The sequence below is a fragment of the Myotis nattereri genome, assembly GCF_964212035.1.
Source record: "Myotis nattereri genome assembly, chromosome: 3".
In the NCBI taxonomy this organism is placed as follows: domain Eukaryota; kingdom Metazoa; phylum Chordata; class Mammalia; order Chiroptera; family Vespertilionidae; genus Myotis; species Myotis nattereri.
In genome coordinates, this window is record NC_138077.1 from 54,819,625 (window position 1) to 54,844,466 (window position 24,842).

Consider the following 24,842-nt stretch of genomic DNA (forward strand, 5'->3'; position numbering starts at 1 on the left):
AAAACAAATACCAGAGCACTAATAAAAGCAATAAGTCATAATAAAAGTGCTAGTTTGGTTTAAAAAGACATATATTTCCAATAAATAAACTATATTTACTCTAGTATTTCTTTATATTGAACAGCAATAACAAAAAACAGTGATAGTTGGATGGGAGACTATAAATCTGAGCAATGGAAGAAAATAGTAAAATTGTACAAAGATTAGAGAGAACCATGCAATAAGCACTTCAAGCCATGTAGAAGAGCATGGAGTGAACGGACATCCTGCACAGTATAGCATTTCTCTGTTACTGTGTTTAGCTGCCTTAGCGTGCTTTGTATTTAGCTGCTTTTGCTCCATTGCACAAAACATTAAAATCCAGGGGGAAAATCATTATGAAGCAACACGATCCTTATGATGATGATGATGTTTTCTTATTTACCAGGCTTACATGAGCTCATTCACATACAGAAACGCATGCTTTAGTAGAATAATCTGTATATTGGATCTGTTCATTTTTTAATAGCTACATTTTATATGAACAACATTCCTATGCTAATGAATAACTTTTTAATTTTTAATTTTAAAAATATTGCAGTGAGCAACTTATTTAAATCTGCAGTGTCTTCTAGGAGTGTTGTTCTAGTGGTGGTAATTAGGTTCAACTAAACAATCAAATTAACAAGACCTAAATGGTCCACATTGAAAAAACATTCATGTAGAAGGATAGAGGAAAGAAAGCACAGCATGCCACCATGGCCATCAGGCATTTCTCTTATACTCCATACAGCAGTCTAAGAGTTATCCATATATATAACTTGCAGAACCCTGTAAGGGTCATACCCATAAAAGTCACTGCATACCCGGAAGTCCCAAATTGTGGCTTACCAACAGGTGTTCGGTTCACTTATAGTAATCCCATATCCAGACGCATATCAGGAGGTCTTTTTCCCTGTGTACTGTTGCTGGTAACTTAGTTCACATTCCACCTTTATTAGGTTTCCAGAAACCAAAATTAGGAAGTTAACTCAAGGTCAAATTTCTTTATATAGAAAAAGAAGAGATAAATCCCTGCAAGTGGAGTGTCTTGCTCAAAGGAGATTGTATATATAAAAGATGTGACACCAAAAGCATAAGCAACCAACGAAAATAGACAACATGAACTCCATAAAAAATTAAAAACTTTTGTGCTTCAAAAGACACTAGCAGGAAAGTGAAAAGACAACTCACAGAACGGAAGAAAATATTTGCAAATCATCTGTCTGATAAGGGTCTATAATCCAGACTATATGAAGAACTCTTATAACTCAGCAATAAAGCATGGCTAACAGTGGTTGAGCCTTGACCTATGAACCAGGAAATCATGGTTCAATTCCCAACCAGGTCACATGCCCAGGTTTCGGGCTCATCTCCAGTGGGGTGGGGGTGGGGGGCATGCAAGAGGCAGCCAATCAATGTTTCTATCTCTCCCTCTCTGAAATCAGTAAAAATATTTAAATATTTAAAAATTTAAAAATGGGTGAAGGATTTGAAAATTACGCTTACATGTATCATGACCTGAGTTGGTAAAACTGTGAAAAGAATAAAATTAATGCTTGTACTGACCTTATCTAGATGACCACAAGTAACAGTGATGGAAACTTACTAGAAGCGACATATATTTCTCCCGTGGGAATTTCAGTTAATTTTCTTTAAGCAATTTTATCAAGTGATTCCCTTTAGAAAGCTATAGATTGGCCAGAAATGAAAGCTTATTTACTTTTCAGTAGATAGTAATAATTTTATTAATTTCATCAACTTATACCTTTCTCTGAAGTCAGCTTTGTGTCCTTGACCTATTTTTTAAAAAGGTGATATTAAAGTGCTTGAGAAGACCATCTAGTGTTCAAATTAAAGATTGGAAGAATAGTCAGAGCTGCACAAAGATAGAATACGCCTTCTTAAGAGGCAGTGAAGTCCTTATCGTTAGGCAACCTACTGGTATAAATTTTATGATATGAATTAAAACACTGGGTAGATAGTAGACCTTGATGGTATTTTAGGTCCCTCATGCAAATCCTTTGATCCTGTGATACGTGTTTTGCATATTAATGTGTATTTCTTTGATCACAAAGTTGAGGGTTATGAAAGCATTTTTGTGTAATTCGGGTAAGTATTATCTGGGCATCTGTCTCAACTACCCATTTTGCCTAGGTAGTGTAATATTTTTACAGTATTCCTGTTTCAATGTATTTATCCTCATTTTCATCAGAGTTCTAAATGCTGGCTGTCTACCATTCAAACAAAATTGGACACAATGTAGACATTTGAGGCAGAAAGTAGATTTTAAGCTTCGGTCATGTCATTTTAAACAAGACTTATGTATTTCACTATTTTAAGTGAATACTTCATGAGCCTCTCATACTTATGACATTTTAAATATACATCAACGTAATGATGGAAATTATTGAGATTGCAAGGGGTCCAGTCCTCTAACGAAAATCTGTTGGCAATTTTCAGAATGAAGCAATGACTGGTTCTCACACCCAGAACCGAGTCCTCTCTCGAATCACTCTGGCATTAATGGAGGACACTGGGTAAGACAGCTTTGAGATTATTATATGAATTGTTCATTGAAATGAAATGAATATTAAAAGAAATATGATTAAGCTAAATAAACTAATCAGCTTAAAATGCTGACATTTTGCATTGAAGTAAAATATTCTTAGGAAAGACTAATTTAAAATTTTTTAAAATTATAAGTGAGATTGGTGATGTATAGATTCCTGGTTTTTAAAGCAGTAGGCCTTTCTGGTAAAGCAGTAGAATACTGTTTTTAAATGACTCCAGCGGGGGTCTTTTTATTTATTGGCTCCTGGATCCTTGAGGAAAGACATGTTGGTTTTTGATAGCTTCCTTGGCTTCTGGTATGGTAGAATGTACCAGGCTGATCAGCACATACGCCCTGGGCATCGGCCAATCTTACAAGGCGTGCTGGTTCCTTTTAATAGAGATAGCTTTAAGAAACCACAGCCTAGACACTGTGTTCATTGCTACTAGGTTATCATTGTTTCTCATACTTTACAGTGGACCACGTTAGGGCATTCATATATTGAAAAGGGGAAAAACCCCACAATGATGGATTTTTTTTTAGTGCTAGTATAGCTCTTTCTCATTTACCCCTGAATAAGCAATGGCTAGCTGAAGTGGTCCTGCTGCTCTGCTTAACAACCTATTTATAGCCCTTTTATAAACAATGCTAGTTTCTTTTAGATACCAGTTGGATATAGAGGCACTGTAGACTGTGTGAGTCACTAATGAAAAATCATGGAACTGGTGAATTTTAAAGCATTTTTTCTTTTTTTCTGAGGCAGCACAACAGCAACATGGGCTGATTTTTTTCTAAATTCCTGGCAATATTTTAAAACTGTAGACACAGAGCCCAGCCAGTGTGGCTCAGTTGGTTGAACATTGTCCCATTCACCAAAAGGTTGCTGGTTCTGGCTGGCATGGAGGTCACAGTTTGATTCCCTGTCAGAGTACATGCCCAGACTTTGGGCTTGATCCCCAGTAGGGGGTGTGCAGGAGGCAGCCAAGCTATGTTTCTCTCTCAGCTAGCTATGTTTCTGTCTCTCTCCCTCTCCCTTTCTCTCTCTAAAATCAATTAACCAAGAAAAGAAGTATAAATTCTGGTTTTACAGAATAGTCATGAGGATGTAAAGTAGAGCATTATAATCAACTAGACGCCCAGTGCACGAAATTTGTGCATGGGTAGGGTCTCTAGGCCTGGCCTGTGATCAGGGCCAATCAGGTTCCCCGCCTCCCCATCTCCTCCTTCCGTCGCTACCCATGCACTGCCACCATGTGATTCCCCCCAACTCCCCACCTCCTCCTTCCCCCACTCCCTTAACTCCGCTGCCGCCACTGGTTGCCCATCATGTTCTGTGCTGCCCCCTGGTGGTCAGTGCACATCATAGCAAGCAATTGAACTGTTCTCCTGGCTGAACTCCCGAGGGGACACTTTGCATATTAGTCTTTTATATATAGTATATAGATAATATTCTAATAACTATGTATGGGCCTAACCGGTTTGGCTCAGTGGATAGAGCATCGGCCGGCAGACTGAAAGGTCCCAGGTTCGATTCTGGTCAAGGGCATGTACCTTGGTTGCGGGCACATCCCCAGTAGGAGGTGTGCAGGAGGCAGCTGATCGATGTTTCTCTCTCATTGATGTTTCTAACTCTCTATCCCTCTCCCTTCCTCTCTGCAAAAAGTCAATAAAATATATTTTAAAAAATAAATAAAAAAATAACTATGTATGGTGTTAGATAGGCATGAGATTTATTGTAAGGATCAGTTAGTAAGTTATATAATGTTTAATCAGTATAGAGTACACCTGAAACTAATATAATATTGTATGTCAACTGTAATCTATCTATATATATAAAAGGCTAAGCGACTTGCTGACTGGCTGACCAGCCAGTATGTATGATGTGCACTGACCACCAGGGGGCAGATGCTCAACCCAGTAGTAGCAGAATGACAGCAACTTTGCAGAATGCCCTCTCGCATTCTGGGACCCCTTGGGGGATGTCAGACTGCCGGTTTCGGCTGATCCCCGCAAGCCAGGCCAAGGGACCCCACCTGCCGGAGGGACCCCACTCACTCTGCAGATGCCCTTTGAGCCCCAGCACTGCCCCAGGTGTGGCCAGCCAGGGAGGGACTGCAGGAGGGTGGATCCAAGGCATGTCTGGCCCATCTTGCCCAGTTTTGCCCCACCAGCCACCTTCTAATTAATTTCCTTACAATGTGCACGAATCTGTGCACCGGGCCTCTAGTTGAAAAATTAAAAAGGGTTTTTTTCCTTTTTTTTTTTTTTGTTAATCCTCACCCAAGGACATTTTTCCCATTGATTTTTAGGGAGAGTGGAAGAGAGAGGGAAAGACAGAGAGAAACATTGATGTGAGAGAAACACATCGATTGGTTGGCTCCTGCATGAGCCCTGACCTGGGCCTGGGCTGGGGAGGAGCCTGCAACCGAGGTGCAAGCCCTTGACCAGAATCAAACCCAGGACCTTCAGTCCACAGGCCAATGCTCTACCCACTGAGCCAAACTGGCGAGGACCAAAATTTAAAAAAAGATTAAAAAAGAGAAGAAAAAAAGAAATGCTAATAAAAGTAAGCTTGTCGATTAAATTTGCCAGGAAACTAAATCAATGTGCTGTGTGTGTGTTTTCTGGAATGAGAATATTTTAAAAGTATTAGACATTGTATTAATTTATCTTATTATAATGGTGTAATATTTAGTCACAAGCAGGGCCTGTATGATAAAATAGCACAGATTCAAGGCCAGAGAAGCAAGACACTAGGGCCAACTGAATCAGATTAGGTAAAAACTAGCTACCTAACAATCCCACTGTTTCTTCCTCAGTTTACTTCTCTCTTTCTCTCATTCTCTTTGTTTCTTTGGCCCTCATTCCGCTGGTCTCACACCTGAACCAGTTTCTACTCTGTGACTTCTATCATCTTTGGAAATTACAATGGAAACATGGTTTGTTAGTTTTTTTTCAACTGTGAACAGCCTCACCATAAAACTGAAGTCCCCTCGTCATGCCCCGGAGACCCTTGCAACAAGGGCTTTCTTAGTAATGCCTATCGGTGGGATGGCCACCAAAGTCCCTTTTGAGGTCCTAGTCTTCTCATTGTTGAGATTTGTCCTGGGTATGTTGGAATTGTTTTTTAAATGACAGCAATAAAAAGTGCTTTGTTTGAATTATTTCCACAGCTGGTATAAAGCTAATTATAGCATGGCTGAGAAGTTAGACTGGGGTCGAGGAATGGGCTGTGACTTTGTCAGGAAGAGCTGTAAATTCTGGATTGATCAGCAGAAAAAAAAGTAAGAATACATTTCCTCATAATGTTTGATAACAATTTATTTCTGATTTTGTTCTTTATCTGGAGCCTAAAGTGTTACTTTCAAAATATGGTCTGAATAGTTCATATTCAAAATGTGTAGAAAACCATTTATGGTGCTTGGTGATATAACAAATAGCTGCATATTGTTTTAAATTATATACTTAAAGAATCTACAATGTGGGAGCCAGACCATAAAATATTTCTGTTTAGCTTATAATTCATAAATATACACTGCAAACATTTTACATACTCTATATTTCTTACTGTTTTCTTCAAAAAATGCACTCATAAACATATATGTAACTGCTGATTCAATATTAAAAAAACATAAAGGTATTTTTCAATAGAGTTCTCAAATCTGGATGCATATTATAATCACCTAGCAAGCTTTTTTAAAAATACAGTCTCCAATTTTGGGAGATACACACAAACACACACATGCATGTTCATATTATATATATATATATGGGTTTTTTAAAAGATAATTAGAGATTTATATGCAGACATTCCATATACATTTTTTTTAAATATATTTTATTGATTTTTTACAGAGAGGAAGGGAGAGGGTTAGAGAGTTAGAAACATCAATGAGAGAGAAACATCAATCAGCTGCCTCCTGCACACCTCTACTGGGGATGTGCCCACAACCAAGGTACATGCCCTTGACCGGAATCGAACCTGGGACCCCTCAGTCCGCAGGCCAACGCTCTATCCACTGAGCCAAACTGGCTAGGGCCATTCCATGTACATTTTATACAGTTGCCTTGATTGGTAACATTTTACAAAGCTATAGTACAACATCACAGCCAGGATATTGCCACTGATATAGTCAGATATAGAACATTTGGATCACTGCAAGGATCCCTCTTGTTTCCCTTTTATAGTCATACTCAGTACCCTCTCATGTCAACCCTCCTTAACTCCTGAAATCACTGATCTGTTCTCCATTTCTCTCATTTTGTCCTTTCAAGAATATTATATAAACAGAACTATATTGTATATAATGAATACAGTATTCACTATATACTGTATTCATATTAATGAATGAAAAACATTTTAATGAATGAAAAAAATCCTTTGACTCTTCTGTTTCTTTTACAATTTAACTAGATATTTGTCAGTTTTACCAATTTTTAAATTATATATATTTTTTATTGATTTTAGAGAGGAATGGAGAAGGAGAGAGAGCTAGAAACATCAATGATGATAGAGAATTATTGGCGCTGACCTGTTTGGCTCAGTGGATAGAGCGTCGGGCCGTGGACTGAAAGGTCCCAGGTTTGATTCCCATCAAGGGCATGTACCTTGGTTGCGGGCACATCCCCAGTAGGGGGGGTGCAGGAGACAGCTGATCCATGTTTCTCTCTCATTGATGTTTCTAACTCTCTATCCCTCTCCCTTCCTTTCTGTAAAAAGTGAATAATAATATATTTTTAAAAAAGAAAGAATTATTAATCGGTTGCCTCCTGCACTGCAGGCTCCTGCAACCCAGGCATGTATCCTTGACCGGGATCGTACCAGGGACCCTTCAGTCCGCAGGCAGACACTCTATCCACTGAGCCAAACCAGCTAGGACAGTTTTACAAATTTTTTTAAAAGAACGAACTTTTTGTTTTATTGATGTCTTTTGTTGTTTTTGTTTTCAAATCCATTGATTTCTGCTTTTATCTTATAGCTTTTCTTCTGCTTGTTTTTTATTTCTTCTTTCTCTACATTGTTGATTATTAATTTGAGATGTTACATATTTCTGATTTAGTGTTATAAATTTCCCTCTCAGCATTTCTTCAGCATTGTCCCACAAATTTCAATGTTTTATTTTTATTTCCATTCATGTCTTAGTCTGCTTGGGCTCCCATAACAAAATACAGAAAGTGTGGATTAATCAGCAGAAATTTATTTTCTCATGGTTCTATAGGCTGAGAAGTCTGAGATCAAAGTGCCTGCCAATCTTGTTCATGGTGAGAGTTCTCTTTCTGGTTTGCAGACAGCTGCCTTCTCACTGTGTCTTCACATGGCAGAGAGAGTGCACTCTGGTCTCTTCCTCTTCTTGTAAAGACACCAGACTTATCAAAGGGTAGGACTCTACCCTTATGGCCTCATAAAGACCCTTTCTCCAGTTATAGTCAGATTGGAGGTTAGGGCCTCTACACATGAATTTTGGAGGACTCAGTTTAATCTGTAGCAATTAGTGCAATTTTTAAAAAAGTTTCCATTGAGCACTGGCTTGTGTAGTTCAGTAGGTAGAGCGTTAGCCCGCACACTAAATTTTAGGGCATGTACCTGGGTTGCAGGTTCAATCCCTGGCACCTGTCAGGCCGTGTGTGGGAGGCAACTAATCAATGTCTCTCTTGCATCGATGTTTCTCTCTCTCTTTCTCCGACTCTGTCTCCCTCCACCTACCCTTCCTGCCCCCCAATCTCCACCCTATCTCCCTGCTTCTCTCCCTCCTTTCCACTCTCAATGGAAAAAGTATCCTTGGGAGAGGAAAGGATTAACAAATTAAATAATTAAACATTAAATAAATTACTTTCTCTCCAAGATTAGATTTAACAGAGAACAGAACAAGTTGTAACAATTAGAAATATTGACACAATTTTCATTTTATGCAGAAAAACAAGATTGGATTGTGAATATTGTTTTTGTTTTTGTGTGTATGTGTGTTCTTTTTTAAACCTCACACAAGGAATGAGGATATTTTTCCATTGAGTTTTTAGAGAGAGTGGAAGGGACGGGGAGAGGGAGGAAGGGAGAGAGAAAGAGAAACATCCATGTGTTAGAGGCACATTGATTAGTTGCCTCCCAACAAGAGCCGGGATTGAACCTGCAACTGAGGAACGTGCCCTTGACCGGGAATTGAACCTGTGACCCTTCCGTCTGAGGGCCGGCCAGGGCGTGAATGTTTTTAATTTAACAAATTGTCAAATAGGATTCTTTGAACTAGATTGTAGCATAGAAAATATTTAACTCTTTGTAGCTGCAGGACAAAGGGGACATCATCTCCATTTGTTTCTGAGACTCCATTTGTTAATTATGAAGATGTGTATTTTTGACAAGCTCTGGAATTTCATTATTTGTCATATAAAATGCAAATCAGGTCTTTACAATTCCATTTTACTGACAAAAATGGAGAGAGATAAATAAGATATTATTTAATAACAGTGAAATAATGTTATAATGCATCTAGCTTTAATCTTTCACATTTACATTAAGCATTCCTTTTACCCTTTGAAAAATAAGTTTATAACTCGATTTAGCAATTCATTTTAAGCTATTAAAACATTGAAATTATAGTGGAAAAGATAAGCTTATAATGGAAAAGAATAGATGTGTACTGTTTTCTTTACAGTTTTATACTGTGGTGTTTATTTTTATGTGCAGGAGGCAGATGCTGAGCCCTTACTGTGACACCCTCAGAAGTAATCCCTTGCAGTTAACTTGCAGACAGGACCAGAGAGCAGTTGCAGTGTGTAATTTGCAGAAGTTTCCAAAACCTTTGCCTCAAGAATACCAGGTAACACTTGATTGGGGCCCAATTTTAAGAATCACCTTTTTAAAAATAAGTTTCTATTTTGAATTAGAAGAGTAAAGTCTCTTAACTGTTTCAATTTATAAGGCCTCATTTGTTTTCTATAAGTCTGATAAAACTGAGGAATTCCTCTATTTATTTATAACCAATGTGATATAATAGATAGTGATTAATATCTAGCAATTCCTGTAGAAATAGTAAGAGGCATTTAGAATGTTTATTTTGCTCTAAATATTTCTAAACTGAATGTTTTTTCTTTCTAGTTGTTTCCAAAGTCTTCATCTTTAATTTCCTCTAATTTACACACCAAAAAACCCCCCAAGATTCTTTAAAGAAAATAACCCAGGTACTCTAAGCCAATTAATTAGAAGGCTTGGGAGTTCTGATTTAGAGGAGGTTTGACTCAAGGGATGTAAAAGGTGAAGAAAATGGCTCCACATGATGTTGTCTGAATCTCTGATTTGACCTTTTAAGTGTTTCGTTGCCATGGCTATCTCTAAAAAGCCTGAACTCTGCCTGTCATTTTCAAAGGACACGTTAGTCAGAAATTATATCACAAAAGCTAATTTTAAATGATTGCTGCTAAATTTTGAGCTTCCTACATAGGTTTATGATCTTTCTGAGCGTTTCAGACACCATATGATGGTAACTATATTTCTTAGATGTCTTATATAATAAAAGGCTAATATGCAAATTTTCCCCTCGACTGGGAGTTCTACCAGGAGTTTGACCGGGGCAGGGCTGGCCCACCAGCCACCTGCAGCCCCTCTCCCCAGCCAGCCCTGCCCCGCCCCCAATTGGCCACCCCAACCCCAATCAGGGCAGGCTGGCTGGACCCCACTCATGCACGAATTTGTGCACTGGGCCACTAGTAGTATTATCATTCAATGAGTTGGTGTAAAATGTGAAATCTTTAAGATTTATCTGGTACCTTGTTCCTTTGGTGTTCAAAGTATTATATGTATATATGTGCTCTCTTGCATTTTCTTACAATTTTATTTTTTCAAGAATGTCAAAACAGCATGTAAAGACATTTAAAGTACAGTATATTTAAAATTTTAATTCTATGCAGTTTTATGTATTTTGTCAACTCTTAAAAGTCTTCTGATATATTCTTTAAAAACATAACAAATTTGTTATCTAATAAAAAACTTAACTAGTTTACTTACCTTACTTATTTCTAAAACTATTATAGCTTTGACATACCCCTGAGTAGTATATTAATATTTTTGTGTTACACTGTATATCAAGCATGTCAAACTCACGGCCCACGGGCCGCATGCCTCGTTTATTTGGCCTGTGTTAGCTTTTGAGTTTGACATGCTTGCTGTACATGAGGAAAACTACATTAATATCTTCTTTGTGTTATACAGCATTAGAGGGTTACTACAAATTGTCTGTGGACTTTGTTTGGTTATACAGAATATTTCTTTTTTTCCCTGTCTTCCTAATACTTTTTTTGTAGTACTTTGATGAACTCAGTGGAATACCTGCAGAAGATTTGCCTCATTATGGTGGTTCAGTAGAAATTGCTGACTACTGCCCTTTCAGTCAGGAATTCATTTGGCATGTAAGTGGTGAATATCAGCGCAGCTCAGATTGTAGAATATTGGAAAATCAACCAGGTTAGTAGTCTAGTGAAATGAAATGTTATATACATATTACAATTATATATCAGCAATGTAAAATAGTGGTTAAGAGCACAGACCCTAGAATTTGTATTGTGGTTCCACTGCTATCCATCTGTTTTAAATAATCTAACTTCTCTGTGCCTCAGCTTCTTCCTCTGTAGAAAGGGGATAATAATATATATCTAATAGCGGTCTGGTGAGAATTAAATGAATTAATGTAGTAAGAGCTTAGAACCATCACACATAGAAAAGATTTTTAGCTATTAGATAGATTTGTGCATGTATACACACTGCTTTTTAGTAATATCTTACATCTGCCTGAAACTTTCATTTGCAAAACTCTTTCATTTTTTTAAAAAATATATTTTATTGATTTTTTACAGAGAGGAAGGGAGAGAGATAGAGAGTCAGAAATATCGATGAGAGAGAAACATCGATCAGCTGCCTCCTGCACATCTCCTACTGGGGATGTGCCTGCAACCCAGGTACATGCCCTTGACCGGAATCAAACCTGGAACCCCTCAGTCCGCAAGTCGACGCTCTATCCACTGAGCCAAACCGGTTTCGGCTCATTTTTATATTTCATTTTATTCTTCGAAGAACCTGACGAGAGACATAGAGAAGGTATTATTGAATTTCACAGATGAATAAAAAGACACTAAGTGATCCAGTTACTTAGTGCAGGGCCCTCCAATGGAGAGCTCTTTTTAGCTAATCACATTTGGTAACCTATTTTTTCAACTCCTAATGAGTGTGCATTTTATGTAATTTAGAGGTAACATGCCATTCTTCAGATATCAGAATAGCATTATTATCCCATCACTAGTAAGATGTCATACTATTTTTTTTTAATATATTTTTTATTGATTTTTTATAGAGAGGAAGAGAGAGGGATAGAGAGTTAGAAACATCGATGAGAGAGAAACATTGACCAGCCGCCTCCTGCACACCTCCTACTGGGGATGTGCCCGCAACCAAGGTACATGCCCTTGACCGAAATCGAACCTGGGACCCCTCAGTCCGCAAGTCGACGCTCTATCCACTGAGCCAAACCGGTTTCGGCTCATTTTTATATTTCATTTTATTCTTCTAAGAACCTGACGAGAGACATAGAGAAGGTATTATTGAATTTCACAGATGAATAAAAAGACACTAAGTGATCCAGTTACTTAGTTCAGGGCCCTCCAATGGAGAGCTCTTTTTAGCTAATCACATTTGGTAACCTATTTTTTCAACTCCTAATGAGTGTGCATTTTATGTAATTTAGAGGTAACATGCCATTCTTCAGATATCAGAATAGCATTATTATCCCATCACTAGTAAGATGTCATACTATTTTTTTTTAATATATTTTTTATTGATTTTTTATAGAGAGGAAGAGAGAGGGATAGAGAGTTAGAAACATCGATGAGAGAGAAACATTGACCAGCCGCCTCCTGCACACCTCCTACTGGGGATGTGCCCGCAACCAAGGTACATGCCCTTGACCGGAATCGAACCTGGGACCTTTCAGTCCGCAGGCCGACGCTCTATCTACTGAGCCAAACCAGTTTGGCTGTTGTCATACTATTTATTCTTTCTTAATACATATAAATGAACAGGTCTTCAAAGGGATAAACAGTATGGCAATTGGATATTCAACAATAATAGTTACTGCTCCTACTATCCACCTCTATAAATAAAGTGTTCTCACATCTGATATGTTAATAAATAGCAATAAATAGTTTTTGTTTCTGTGGTCATCAAAATTTTTTTAAAATATTTTTTTATTGATTTCAGAGAGGAAAGGAGAGGAAGAGAGAGAGAGATAGAAACATCAATGATGAGAGGGAATAATTGATTGGCTGCCTTCTGCACGTTGGACCGAGCCTGCAACCTAGGCATGTACCTTTGACCGGAATTGAACCTGAGACCCTTCAGTCCCCAGGCCAACGCTCTGTCCACTGAGCCAAACCAGTTAGGGCATCATCAAAATTTTTAACCTGGTCCTTTCCCCCACTCCCCCTTTATTACATACTTTATTACAAACTAAGTCACTTAAATTTTAAATTTCCATAATGTTTTATTTTTAAACCTAGAAGATTTAACAGGGTTTGCAGTTATTTTTTTTTTTATCACTTACCTACTTAATAAATATTAAAGATTTATGATACAACTACTCAGCAGTTCCATATAAAACAAAAGAAATGCACAGATCTATCAGTCATGGGTTTGCTAAAAATACATTATCACATGTTATTGTTTTACAGATGGAGTTGGCAAACATTTATTGTAAAGAGCAAGATAGTAAATATTTTAGGTTTTGTGGGTCATAGTCTCAGTTGCAGCTGCTCAACACTGCTGTTGTAGTGTGAAAGCAGTCATAAACAATCTATAAATGAATGAGTGTGGATGTGTTGGCTAAAACTTTATTTATAAAAACAGGTAACCTTCAGGATTTGGCCTGAGAATTGTAGCTTGCTGATGCTCCTTTTTTTTTTTTTTTTTTTTTTAACCATTGGTCACTGTTTTTTGAGGACTTTGAAATACTCTGAAAATAAAAGAAATATAGAGTTCTATTTTACATTTTCTTTCTTCGTTTATATAATTAAGATTTTTCAAAATTGACATAAAATAAAATACTTATTTTTAAAAAAATATTTTATTGATTGATTTTAGAGAGAAAAAGAGAAACATCAATTTGTTATTCCACATATGCATTCACTGGTTGATTCTTGTATGTTCCTTGATGGGGGATCGAACTTACAACATTAACTTATCAGGACAACACTCTAACTGAGCTACCCCCGAGCCAGGGAAATACTTACCTTTTTATCATATATTAGAGGCCTGGTGCATGAAATTCATGCACCCTCTCGCAATCCAGGACCGCTTGTGGGGATGTCTGACTGCTGCTTTAGAGGTTAGAAAGAAACCTTGTGAGAGAAAAAAACAAAACAAAACAGAGGCCACTCCAGCCAGTGAGGGTGGGTTCTGAGGAGCTAGGGTTAACTTTCTGCGTGAATATTTGCCAGGCCAGGGAAGAGGGGAGGAAAAGTGTGTGTGTGTGTGTGTGTGTGTGTGTGTGTGTGTGTGTGTGAAAGAGAGAGACCCCCACAGACTCCAGACTCTTTTGTTCTAAAGCACAAAACTTTATTTTCCCCACGTTTATCACATGTCTAAACACAAACCATCGTGTACTTCAAGCAACATGTATTAGGGAAGGAGAATGCAGCCTTAAAGCAAAGGGTGGGGGTGTCAGAAGTGAGTAACTCCTCTCGTCCTCCAGCTGAAGCTCCTTGGGGGCCTGCCTCTTTGGGAATCCACATTTATCTCTTAGCATGTGGGAGGTTAGGGAGTGCAGCATTATCCTGGGAGGGGAAGGTCATGGGGACTGCACCCATGGTACTCGCCCCAAATTTCATTTCCTCACCTCAGCACTGATCCAGTTAATGGGGTCGGAGGTCTGCAGCTGGATGCCTCCAGGCAGAGAGCACGCTGGGGCCTGGGGTTCCAGCCCCAAGGCCCCTGCGTACATGCCCCACCCCCACCAGCATCCCACCTGCGGGCAGTGCTGGGGATGTTCCGCCCCACCGCCACAGACTCAATCCAGCTGGGTGCGGAGAGAGATTAGGCAGCTCTGTGGCAGGTGGCTCCGCAGTTAGTGCCTTTGAATTGCGCGCCGCTGGAGGGAAAAGAAAAGCCTCCCCAGAAAGAGGTTTTTCAAAAGTCTCAGGGACTGGGAGGTTGCCCCACTAGGGCCTTCCTTCCCTAGAGAGATATAGAAACATTAATGATGAGAGAGAATCATTGATCAGCTGCCTCCTGCATGCCCCCTGCTGGGGATTGAGCTTGCAACCTGGGCACTTGCCCTGACTGGGAATTGAACCATGATCTCCTGGTTCATAGGTCCACACTTAACCACTGAGCCACAATGGCAGGGGGCTAATTGAACTCTCTGCTTTCAAAAGATGTAACTTACTTGTATTAAGTGTAAAGAGAACAAAATATTGCTTGTGTATAAGAGCTTCATCCTTTGCCCATTAGCTATTTAGAGGTCATTGAGTCCACTCTGCAAGTTTGTGTTTAGTCTGAGACTAGATCAGCATGGTATTTATGAACTTCCAGGGGATGACAATACAAGTTGAAAATACAAAAAGAGTTTTGCAAAAGTCGCAAGACCCCCAGAAAGCTTTCATTATATAAATAGTTGCCTTCATCCTTTTTTGGGTCATTTGGCAAGTGACTGCTATTTAAGCCACTAATGAAGGTGATTCTCAGTGCCATTTCCTCCGTATATTTAACTTAAATACTTTAGATCCACTTTTATCACTTGTTTCTGGTATAATAATTTTCTCCCAGTAGTTTCTGTATTGAGAACCTAGTTTAAGTTTGGAGCCCTCTTTCTCTTGATATTTTAAATTGAAATTTTCCATTAAACATGTTTGTTTTTAAAATAACCATTAGTCATAAAGATGGAATACTTCAATTTCTTGTTCTTAGAGCCAAAGATCAGTTTTTAAGAACATTTTTCTGGTTTTCTTCAGACCTTTTTAAAAACTATGGTGCTGAAAAGTATGGACCTCATTCAGTTTGTCTAATTCAGAAATCAGCATTTGTCATGGAAAATTGTGAAAGGAAGCAGAGTTACCCAGACTGGGGGAGTGGATGTTATCAGGTAAACTAAATGATTGTTAATAATTATACCAAATATTATATAACTTTTGTCTCATTATTTGATTATTATATTTTAAAATACATTTTATCTTTTTTAATTTACTGATTAATATTTAACTTAGTTTGTTTATGTAAATATTAGTTTGGATGCTTGTGTTTTGTGAAAATATTGGTGGTGTGTTTTTTTTTTTAGAGAAATTGCCTATCTCTGATATATATATATATATCTATATATATATATCTATATATATATAGATATATATATATATATCTACACTGATAAAAGAGAAACATGCAAATTAACCATCACTATGCTACATCTACCAGCCAATCAGGAGCAAGTATACAAATTAACCCAACTAAGATGGCGGTGGCCATGGAGCTCAAGTGAGCAGGAGGCTTGGGTTGCCCCCAGCGATAGGAGCCAAGTTTCCTGGCCAGCCCTGGCCTCTGCTCAAGGCTACAAAGTTTCAATTATAGAAGATAAATAAATCCCAGATACCTGCTTCCAGCCGGCTCTGGCCTCCACTCAAGGAAGTGTTGAAAAAAAAAAAAAGAAAAGAAAAAAAGGAGAGGCTGGGAGCTTGGGTCGCCGGGGGGGAGTGGCCAGCCTGAAAAACGGCCATCAGCCCCTCACCCAGGCTGGCCATTCACCCCAGCGGGGGACCCCTCCCCCCGAAGGGGCTCTGGCCAGCCTGAAAACAGCCTTCAGCCCCTCACCCAGGCTGGCCACACCCCCATGGGCTGAGGGTCCCCGCTGGGGGGCTTGGCCAGCCTGCAAACAGCCATCAGCCTCTCACCCAGGCTGGCCAGGCACCCCAGTGGGACCCCTACCCTGATCCGGGACATCCTTCAGGGCAAACCACCCGGCACTCACTCATGGACCAGGCCTCTATCCTATCTAATAAAAGAGAAACATGGTAATTAGCGTACGACCGCTACACTTCCCATTGGCTAATCAGGGCAATATGCAAATTAACTGCCAGCCAAGATGTCGGCCGGCAGCCAGGCAGCTTGAAACTAACATGAGGCTTGCTTGCTTCAGTGACGGAAGACTCCAACGTTCCCCGCCTGCCGCTGCAGGCCTCTGAGCTGCAACTCTAAGCAACTATGTTACAAATATAGAAGCTAAACAAAACCCCAGAAACCTGCTTTAGCCAGCAGGATTGCAACATTGTTTCAAATACAGAAGGTAAACAAAGGCCAGAAACCTGCTTTCAGCAGTGGAGGCCTAAGAACTGGAGCCAAGCCTCAAAGCTAAAGCTGGCCCAGAATAAAAAGAAAAAAAGGAGTGGTTGGGAGCTTCAGTCACCCGCCAGCCTTAAAACAGCCCTCAGCCCCCACCCAGACTGGCCAGGCACCCCAGTGGGGACCCCCACCCTGAAGGGTTTGTGACCAGCTGCAAACAGCCATCATCCCCTCACCCAGGCTGGCCAGGCACCCCAGTGGGGACCCCCACCCTGATCCAGGACACCCTTCAGGGCAAACCAGCCGGCCCACACCCGTGCACCAGGCCTCTATCCTATATAGTAAAAGGGTAATATGCCTCCCAGCACCGGAATCCGCAGAACCACGAGGCCTCCAGGCACCGGGATCAGCATGACAGGGGGCAGCGCCCAAACCCCTTGATCGCCCTGCGGCTCTGTGTGTGACAGGGGGCGGGGCCACAACCTCCCTATCGGCCCTGCTCTGTTCGTGACAGGGGAAGGCGCCCCAACCCCCTGATCAGCCCTGCTCTGCGCCTGATAGGGGGGAGCTCCCCAACCCCTTGATTGCCCTGCGACTCTGTGTGTGACAGGGTGCGGCGCCCAACTCTCTGATCGGCCCTGCTCTGTGTGTGACGGGGGCAGCGCCCCAACCCCCTGATCGGCCCTGCTCTGTGTGTGACAGGGGCAGCGCCCCAACCCCCTGATCGGCCCTGCTCTGTGTGTGATGGGGTAGAGCCATAACCTCCCCATCAGCCCTGCCCTGAGTGTGAGAGTGGCGGCGCCCCAATCCCCTGATCAGCCCTGCTCTGTGGGTGATAGAGGGCGGCGCCCCAACCCCCACCCCACGGGCCCTGCTCTGTGTGTGATGGGGTAGAGCCATAACCTCCCCATCGGCCCTGCCCTGAGTGTGACAGTGGCGGCGCCCCAACCCCCTGATCAGCTCTGCTCTGTGGGTGATAGAGGGCAGCGCCCCAACCCCCTGATCTGCCCTGCTCTGTGTGTGACGGGGTGGTGCCCCAACTCCCTGATCAGCCCTACTCTGTGAGTGACAGGGGGGAGCTCCTCAACCCCCTGATTGGCCCTACTCTGTGAGTGACAGGGGGGAGCTCCTCAACCCCCTGATGGGCCCTGCTCTGTGCATGACATGGTACAGAGCCCCAACCCCCCTGATGGGCCCTGCTCTTTGTGTGACGGAGTGGTGCCGCAACCTCCCCATCGACCCTGCCTTGAGTGTGACAGGGGGCGGTGCCCCAACCCCCAAATCGGCCCTACCCTGAGTGTGACTGAGGGTGGCATCGCAACCTCCCAATCCGCCCTGCTCTGTGCATGACAGGGGGCGACACCCCAACTCCCCAATCGGCCCTGCTCTGAGCCCGACCAGGGGCTACACCTAGGGATTGGGCCTGCCCTCTGCCACCCGGGAGCAGGCCTAAGCCAGCAGGTCGTTATCTCCCAAGGGGTCCCAGACTGCAAGAGGGCACAGGCCGGGCTGAGGGACCCGCCCTTCCCCCCGAGTGCACAAATTTTTGTGCACCGGGCCTCTAGTTTATACTAATAAAAGGGTCATATGCTAATTAGACTGGGAGACCTTCCAGGAGACCTTCCGGACGTTCTTCTGGACAAAGCCTTGGTGGCGGGGCCGAGGTAGAAGCTGTTAGAGGCCAAGAGGGGAGGGCAGTTGTGGGTGATCAGGCTGATGGGGTGCCGGAGCCGTTAGGGTAAGCAGACCAGCAGGGGGGCCAGTTGGGGGCAAGCAGGCCATCAGTGGGGGTCAGTTGGAGGTGATCAGACAGCGGGGGGTGGGGGGGAGGCAATTTGGAGTGAGCAGGCCAGCAGAGGGGCAGTTGGGGGTGAGCAGGCCAGTGGGAAGGGAAGGTGGGGGTGAGCAGGCCAGCAGGGCGGACAGTTGGGGGCAAACAGGCCAAGGAGGGGAGGTGAACACACTGGCACAGGGGGCAGTTGGGGGTGATCAGGCTGGTGGGGGGTCATTTGGGAGCGAGTAGGCCAGCAGTGGGGGGCAGTTGGGGGCGAGCAGGCCGGCAGGCAGAGTGGTTAGAAGCAATCAGGCAGGCAGACAGGCAGGTGAGTGGTTAAGAGCCAGCAGTCCTGGATTGTGAGAGGGATGTCCAACTGCCAGTTTAGGCCCGATCCCTGTAAACCGGCAGTAGGACATCCTTCGAGGGGTCCCAGGTTGGAGAGGGTGCAGGCCGGGCTTAGTGAACCCCCGTGCATGAATTTTGTGCACTGGGCCACTAGTGTGTGTGTGTGTGTGTGTGTGTGTGTGTGTGTATAAAATTGCTATATATCAACAACTTTTATAATAATTTTACTTCTGGGCATATAGCCTAAGGAAATAATGGAAAGTAGATAATTCTTTCCTCAATAGCTATTACTTTGAATAGAAAAAATTTACAATTTTATTTCATAAGATCTGTGCAAAGTATAGATTTAAGAATTAATAAATCAACTAATGATTAATAATAGTTTTTTTTCTCCTTTGAAAATCGAAATCCAAAGGGAGAAAATTACTATTTTCTTAAGTATCTTATTTGCATGCCTGATATTAAATGAATGCATTACCATACTAAAAACGTATTGAGACACAGGCATTCTGTAACTTAGGAGCAGAACTTAAGGAATATCCCATACCCTACTAATGGATGTCAAGGTGGAGTGTGTGCTCCTGAAAATGAAAAATCAGAATACATTGTACTATTTCAGCTGCAAGAGCTGAACAGACTTCTGTAGCTGGACATTTAAATATTATATTTTTTTAAGTTTCTTTTTTTTTTAATTAATTAAATCTTTATTGTTCAGATTATTACATTTGTTCCTCTTTTTTTCCCCCCATAACTCCTCTCCTCCCAGTTCCTGCCCCACCCTCCGCCCTCACTCCCCACCCACTGTCCTCATCCATAGGAGCATGATTTTTGTCCAGTCTCTTCCCGCATCTCCCACACCCCTTTCCCCCCCAAGAATAGTCAGTCCATTCCCTTTCTATGCCCCTGATTCTATTATAATCACCAGTTCATTCTGTTCATGAGATTATTTATTCATTTGATTCTTAGATTCACTTGTTGATAGATGCATATTTGTTGTTCATAATTTGTATCTTTACCTTTTTCTTCCTCTTCCTCTTCTTAAAGGATACCTTTCAGCATTTCATATAATCCTGGTTTGGTGGTGATGAACTCCTTTAGCTTTTCCTTATCTGTGAAGCTCTTTATCTGACCTTCAATTCTGAATGATAGCTTTGCTGGATAAAGTAATCTTGGTTGTAGGTTCTTGGCATTCATCACTTTGAATATTTCTTGCCACTCCCTTCTGGCCTGCAAAGTTTCTGTTGAGAAATCAGCTGACAGTCGTATGGGTATTCCCTTGTAGGTAACTGAGTTTCTTTCTCTTGCTGCTTTTAAGATTCTCTCTTTGTCTTTTGCTCTTGGCATTTTAATTATGATGCGTCTTGGTGTGGTCCTCTTTGGATTCCTTTTGTTTGGGGTTCTTTGCGCTTCTTGGACCTGTAAGTCTATTTCTTTCACCAGGTGGGGGAAGTTTTCTGTCATTATTTCTTCAAATAGGTTTTCAATATCTTGCTCTCTCTCATCTTCTGGCACCCCTATAATTCTTTTTTTTTTTTTTTTATTGCTTAAAGTATTACAACGGGTATTACATATGTGTCCATTTTATCACCCCGCCCTAGACAGTCCCCTAGCCTCCCCTATCCCCCAGTGTCTCATGTCCATTGGTTATGCTTATATGCATGCATACAAGTCCTTTAGTTGATCTCTTACCCCCCTACCTCCTGCCCCCCAACCCTCCCCGGCCTTCCTGCTGCAGTTTGACAATCTGTTTGAGGCTGCTCTGCCTCTGTATCTATTATTGTTCAAAAGTTTATAATGGTCTCTATTATCCATGAATGAGTGAGATCATGTGGTATTTTTCCTTCATTGACTGGCTTATTTCACTTAGCATAATGCTCTCCAGTTCCATCCATGACGTTGCAAATGGTAAGAGTTCCTTCCTTTTTACAGCAGCATAGTATTCCATCGTGTAGATGTACCACAGTTTTCTAATCCATTCATCTACTGATGGGCACTTAGGCTGTTTCCAGATCTTAGCTATGGTGAATTGTGCTGCTATGAACATAGGGGTGCATATATCCTTTCTGATTGGTGTTTCTGGTTTCTTGGGATATATTCCTAGAAGTGGGATCACAGGGTCAAATGGGAGTTCCATTTTCAGTTTTTTAAGGAAACTCCATACTGTCTTCCATAGTGGCTGCACCAGTCTGCAATCCCACCAGCAGTGCACAAGTGATCCTTTTTCTCCACATCCTCTCCAGCACTTGTCGTTTGTTGATTTGTTGATGATAGCCAGTCTGACAGGTGTGAGATGATACCTCATTGTTGTTTTGATTTGCATCTCTCGGATGATTAGTGACTTTGAGCATGTTTTCATATGTCTCTTGGCTTTCTGAATGTCCTCTTTTGAAAGGTGTCTATTTAGGTCCTTTGCCCACTTTTTGATTGGATTGTTTATCTTCCTTTTGTTGAGTTGTATGAGTTCCCTATAAATTTTGGAGATTAGGCCCTTATCAGATATGACATTGGCAAATATGTTTTCCCACACAGTGGGTTTTCTTGTTGTTTTGTTGATGGTTTCTTTTGCTGTGCAGAAGCTTTTTATTTTGATGAAGTCCCATTTGTTTATTTTCTCTTTAGTTTCAAGTGCCCTAGGAGCTGTGTCAGTGAAGAAATTGCTTCGGCATATGTCTGAGATTTTGTTGCCTTTGGATTCTTCTAGAATTTTTATGGTTTCCTGTCGTACATTTAAGTCCTTTATCCATTTTGAGTTTATTTTTGTGTATGGTGTAAGTTGGTGGTCTAGTTTCATTTTCTTGCATATATCTGTCCAATTTTCCCAACACCATTTATTGAAGAGACTATCTTGGCTCCATTGTATGTTCTTGCCTCCTTTGTCAAATATTAATTGAGCATATTGGTTCGGGCCGATTTCTGGGCTCTCTATTCTATTCCATTGATCTATATGCCTATTCTTGTTGGCACCCCTATAATTCTGATGTTGGTATGCTTGAAGCTGTCCCAGAGGCTCCTTACACTATCTTCATATTTTCGGATTCTTTTTTCATTTTGCTTTTCTGGTTGGGTGTTTTTTGCTTCTTCACATTTCAGTTCTTTGACTTGATTCTTGCGCTCCTCTGGTCTGCTGTTGGGAGTCTGTATAATATTCTTTATTTCAGTCAGTGTATGCTTAATTTCTAGTTGGTTCTTTATCACAACATCGAGGGTCTCATTAGATTTCTTGAGGATCTCACTACATTTATCGGCAGTTTTTTTTTGTTTTTGTTTTTTTTGGTTCCCAAGTTTTATTCAAGAACTCATACAAAATATGCCAGATAAATGAGCTTTAATCCTCATCTTCCTCCTCTTCTTCATCCTGTTTTATCTGGAAGTAACGTAATTCGTAACTCTCTTTGCTGTTATCAACTACGTGCAACCAGTCACGTAGGTTATTCTTCTTCAAATATCTTTTGATGAGATATTTCAAATACCTTTTGGAAAAAGGCTCCTCGGACGTTACAGTGATCTTACTCTTGCTTCTTTCAATGGTCACAACCCCTCCGCCGAGATTCCCAGCTTTTCCGTTCACTTTGATTCTCTCCTGAAGAAACTGCTCAAAGTTGGCAGCGTCCATGATTCCATCTTCTACGGGGTGGGTGCAGTCAAGCATAAACTTCAGAACCTGCTTCTTTTTTTTGCTCCCCTTCGTCAGGAGCTTTTTCGCGGGCGCCATGGCGGCGGCGGAGGCAGTTTTTAGAAACTTATTGAAAGACCTTAAAAGTGTGGTTTTGAGCTCTATATCTTCCGTTTCTGACATCTGCGTCCTGTTTCTTTGTCTCCGCATTTTTTATGCTTTCTTGGTGCAACCCCTAGTGGTCTTTATGCGCAGTCTTGTTGTAGTTAAGCCTAGATTGTTGTAGGTAATACTGGCGGGGATTTGACCACCAGGCCAACTGGCGGTGAGAATCAGCTGTGTCTGCAGTGAGAGAACTTCTGTCCTCTAGGGAGGTGCTAATCTAGCCTTTGCCTAAGGCTATCCGGCAAATGCCTCTGTGCAGGGCTTGGGCAGGGCGGGTCGCACAGGATCAACAGGGTGGGCCGGAGCGAGCAGTTATGGCTGCTCTCAGTCCCGTCCCCAGGTGCTCTGCCTCTCTGAGTCCCAGCACCCGCTGCAAACCTCGGAGAGAAAGCTGCCTTCGAGTTCCGACTGAAGCCAGACAGTCCCGCTTCTCCCGTTTGAGTCTGGGTCCCTAAAGACTCGCCCGGATCTGGAGCTCAGAGTCTGCGACTCCCTCCCGATTGAAAACACCAACCGCACCCTCAGCCACCAGCCCGCTCTGCATGCACTCCGCACCTTAATATTTGACTTCAGCACTGCGCCTCCTCTGAGTCGCGGTATGTGTTTCTCTTTCCTCCTAGTTGTAGGACTTCCACTCAGCCAGCGTTCCTGTGGTTCTGGGTGATGTCCGTTCCGTCTGTTAGTTGTTTTTTTTGAAGTGGTTGTTCGAGGCAGCAAACTCTGGCGTTAACCTATTCCGCCATCTTGGTTCTCCTAAGTTTCTTATAAAATTAATCATTTTGGAGTAACAGCTTTATCTAGATACTAGAGGCCCGGTGCACGAAATTCGTGCACTCAGTGGGGGGGGGGGCGGGGTAGGTCCCTCAGCTGGCCTGTGCCTTCTTGCAGTCTGGGAGCCCTCAGGGGATGTCTGACTGCTGGCTTAGGCCCGCTCCCCACGGAGGTGGGAGAGGCTCCCGCCACTGCCGCTGTGCTCACCAGCCGTGAGCCTGGCATCTGCTGAGCAACACTGCTCCTGTGGGAGCACACTGACCACCAGGGGACAGCTTCTGCATTGAACATCTGCCCCCTAGTGGTGAGTGCACGTCATAGCGACTGGTTGGTCCACCATTGGGCCAAAACCAGCTCTCTGACATCCCCTGAGGGGTCCCAGATTGGGAGAGGGCACAGGCCAGGCCAAGGGACACCACTGGTGCACAATTTGGGCCAGGGAGGGACATGGGAAGTTGGCCAGCCAGGGAGGGACCACAGGAGGGCTCCAAGGCGTGTCCAGCCTGTCTCGCTCAGTCCTGATCAGCCAGACCCCAGCAGCAAGCTAACCTACCAGTTGGAGCATCTGCCCCCTGGTGGTCAGTGCATGTCATAGTGACAGGTCGACCAGTTGACTGCCCCCTGGTGGTCAGTGCACGTCATAGTGAGCAGTTGGGCGGCCTTAGCATATCATTAGCATATTATGCTTTGATTGGTTGAATGGCCGACCAGATGACTGGGCACTTAGCATATTAGGCTTTTATTATATAGGATAGTTTACATATAAAATTATCTTTGAAACCTTATAAAAGATCATTAAAAACAAAGACTTTCTAACTATAATCTGATAACTATAATCCACTACCTATTTTCTGATAAATCCCACTAAAGATTTATGTATTGACTAGAGGCTCAGTGCACAAATTCATGCACGGGTGGGGTGTTTTGGCCTGGCCAGTGACTGGGGCCGATGGAAGCTGGCTGGCGGGGGGAAGGACCATGGGAGGTTGGCCAGCCGTGGGAAGTTGGCTATGGGAGCACACTGACCACCAGGAAGCAGCTCCTGTATTGAACGTCTGCCCCCTGGTGGTCAGTGCACATAATAGCTACCAGTGTCGGTCGCTTAGGCTTTTATATATATAGATTACATACATAGTTTTGACCATAGTGCATAATTTGTTTTACTTCTTTCATTTACTTTTTATGCAGAGCAAAACACCCTTTCTAAGTTTTTCTTTTCTTTTTTTTTTAAATATATTTTATTGATTTTTTACAGAGAGGAAGGGAGAGGGATAGAGAGTTAGAAACATCGATG

The 24,842-nt window shown here is 42.1% G+C and overlaps 2 protein-coding genes across 2 annotated transcripts in view; one reads left to right on the plus strand and one right to left on the minus strand.

Moving 5' to 3' along the window:
* Nucleotides 1–24,842, plus strand: part of LMLN (leishmanolysin like peptidase) — a gene marked incomplete at its 5' end in the record, with an annotated part of 67,897 nt that overhangs the window by 32,901 nt on the left and 10,154 nt on the right. Inside the window, 5 exons of the mRNA XM_081085387.1 lie at nucleotides 2,482–2,558; nucleotides 5,746–5,856; nucleotides 9,255–9,387; nucleotides 10,868–11,027; nucleotides 15,560–15,690. Coding sequence (XP_080941513.1) covers nucleotides 2,482–2,558; nucleotides 5,746–5,856; nucleotides 9,255–9,387; nucleotides 10,868–11,027; nucleotides 15,560–15,690 — 612 coding nt within the window. The remainder of the gene's footprint in view (nucleotides 1–2,481; nucleotides 2,559–5,745; nucleotides 5,857–9,254; nucleotides 9,388–10,867; nucleotides 11,028–15,559; nucleotides 15,691–24,842) is intronic.
* LOC308517291 (large ribosomal subunit protein eL22-like) lies at nucleotides 22,273–22,712 on the minus strand. Its single transcript, XM_081088405.1, has one exon. It carries the CDS (start codon nucleotides 22,709–22,711, stop codon nucleotides 22,325–22,327), a length of 387 nt encoding a protein of 128 aa, XP_080944531.1. The 5' UTR covers nucleotide 22,712; the 3' UTR covers nucleotides 22,273–22,324.

What these genes read in the sequence shown, in the direction of transcription:
- LOC308517291 (XM_081088405.1), bottom strand. Translation starts at nt 22,711, where the DNA reads ATGGCGCCCGCGAAAAAGCTCCTGACGAAGGGGAGCAAAAAAAAGAAG.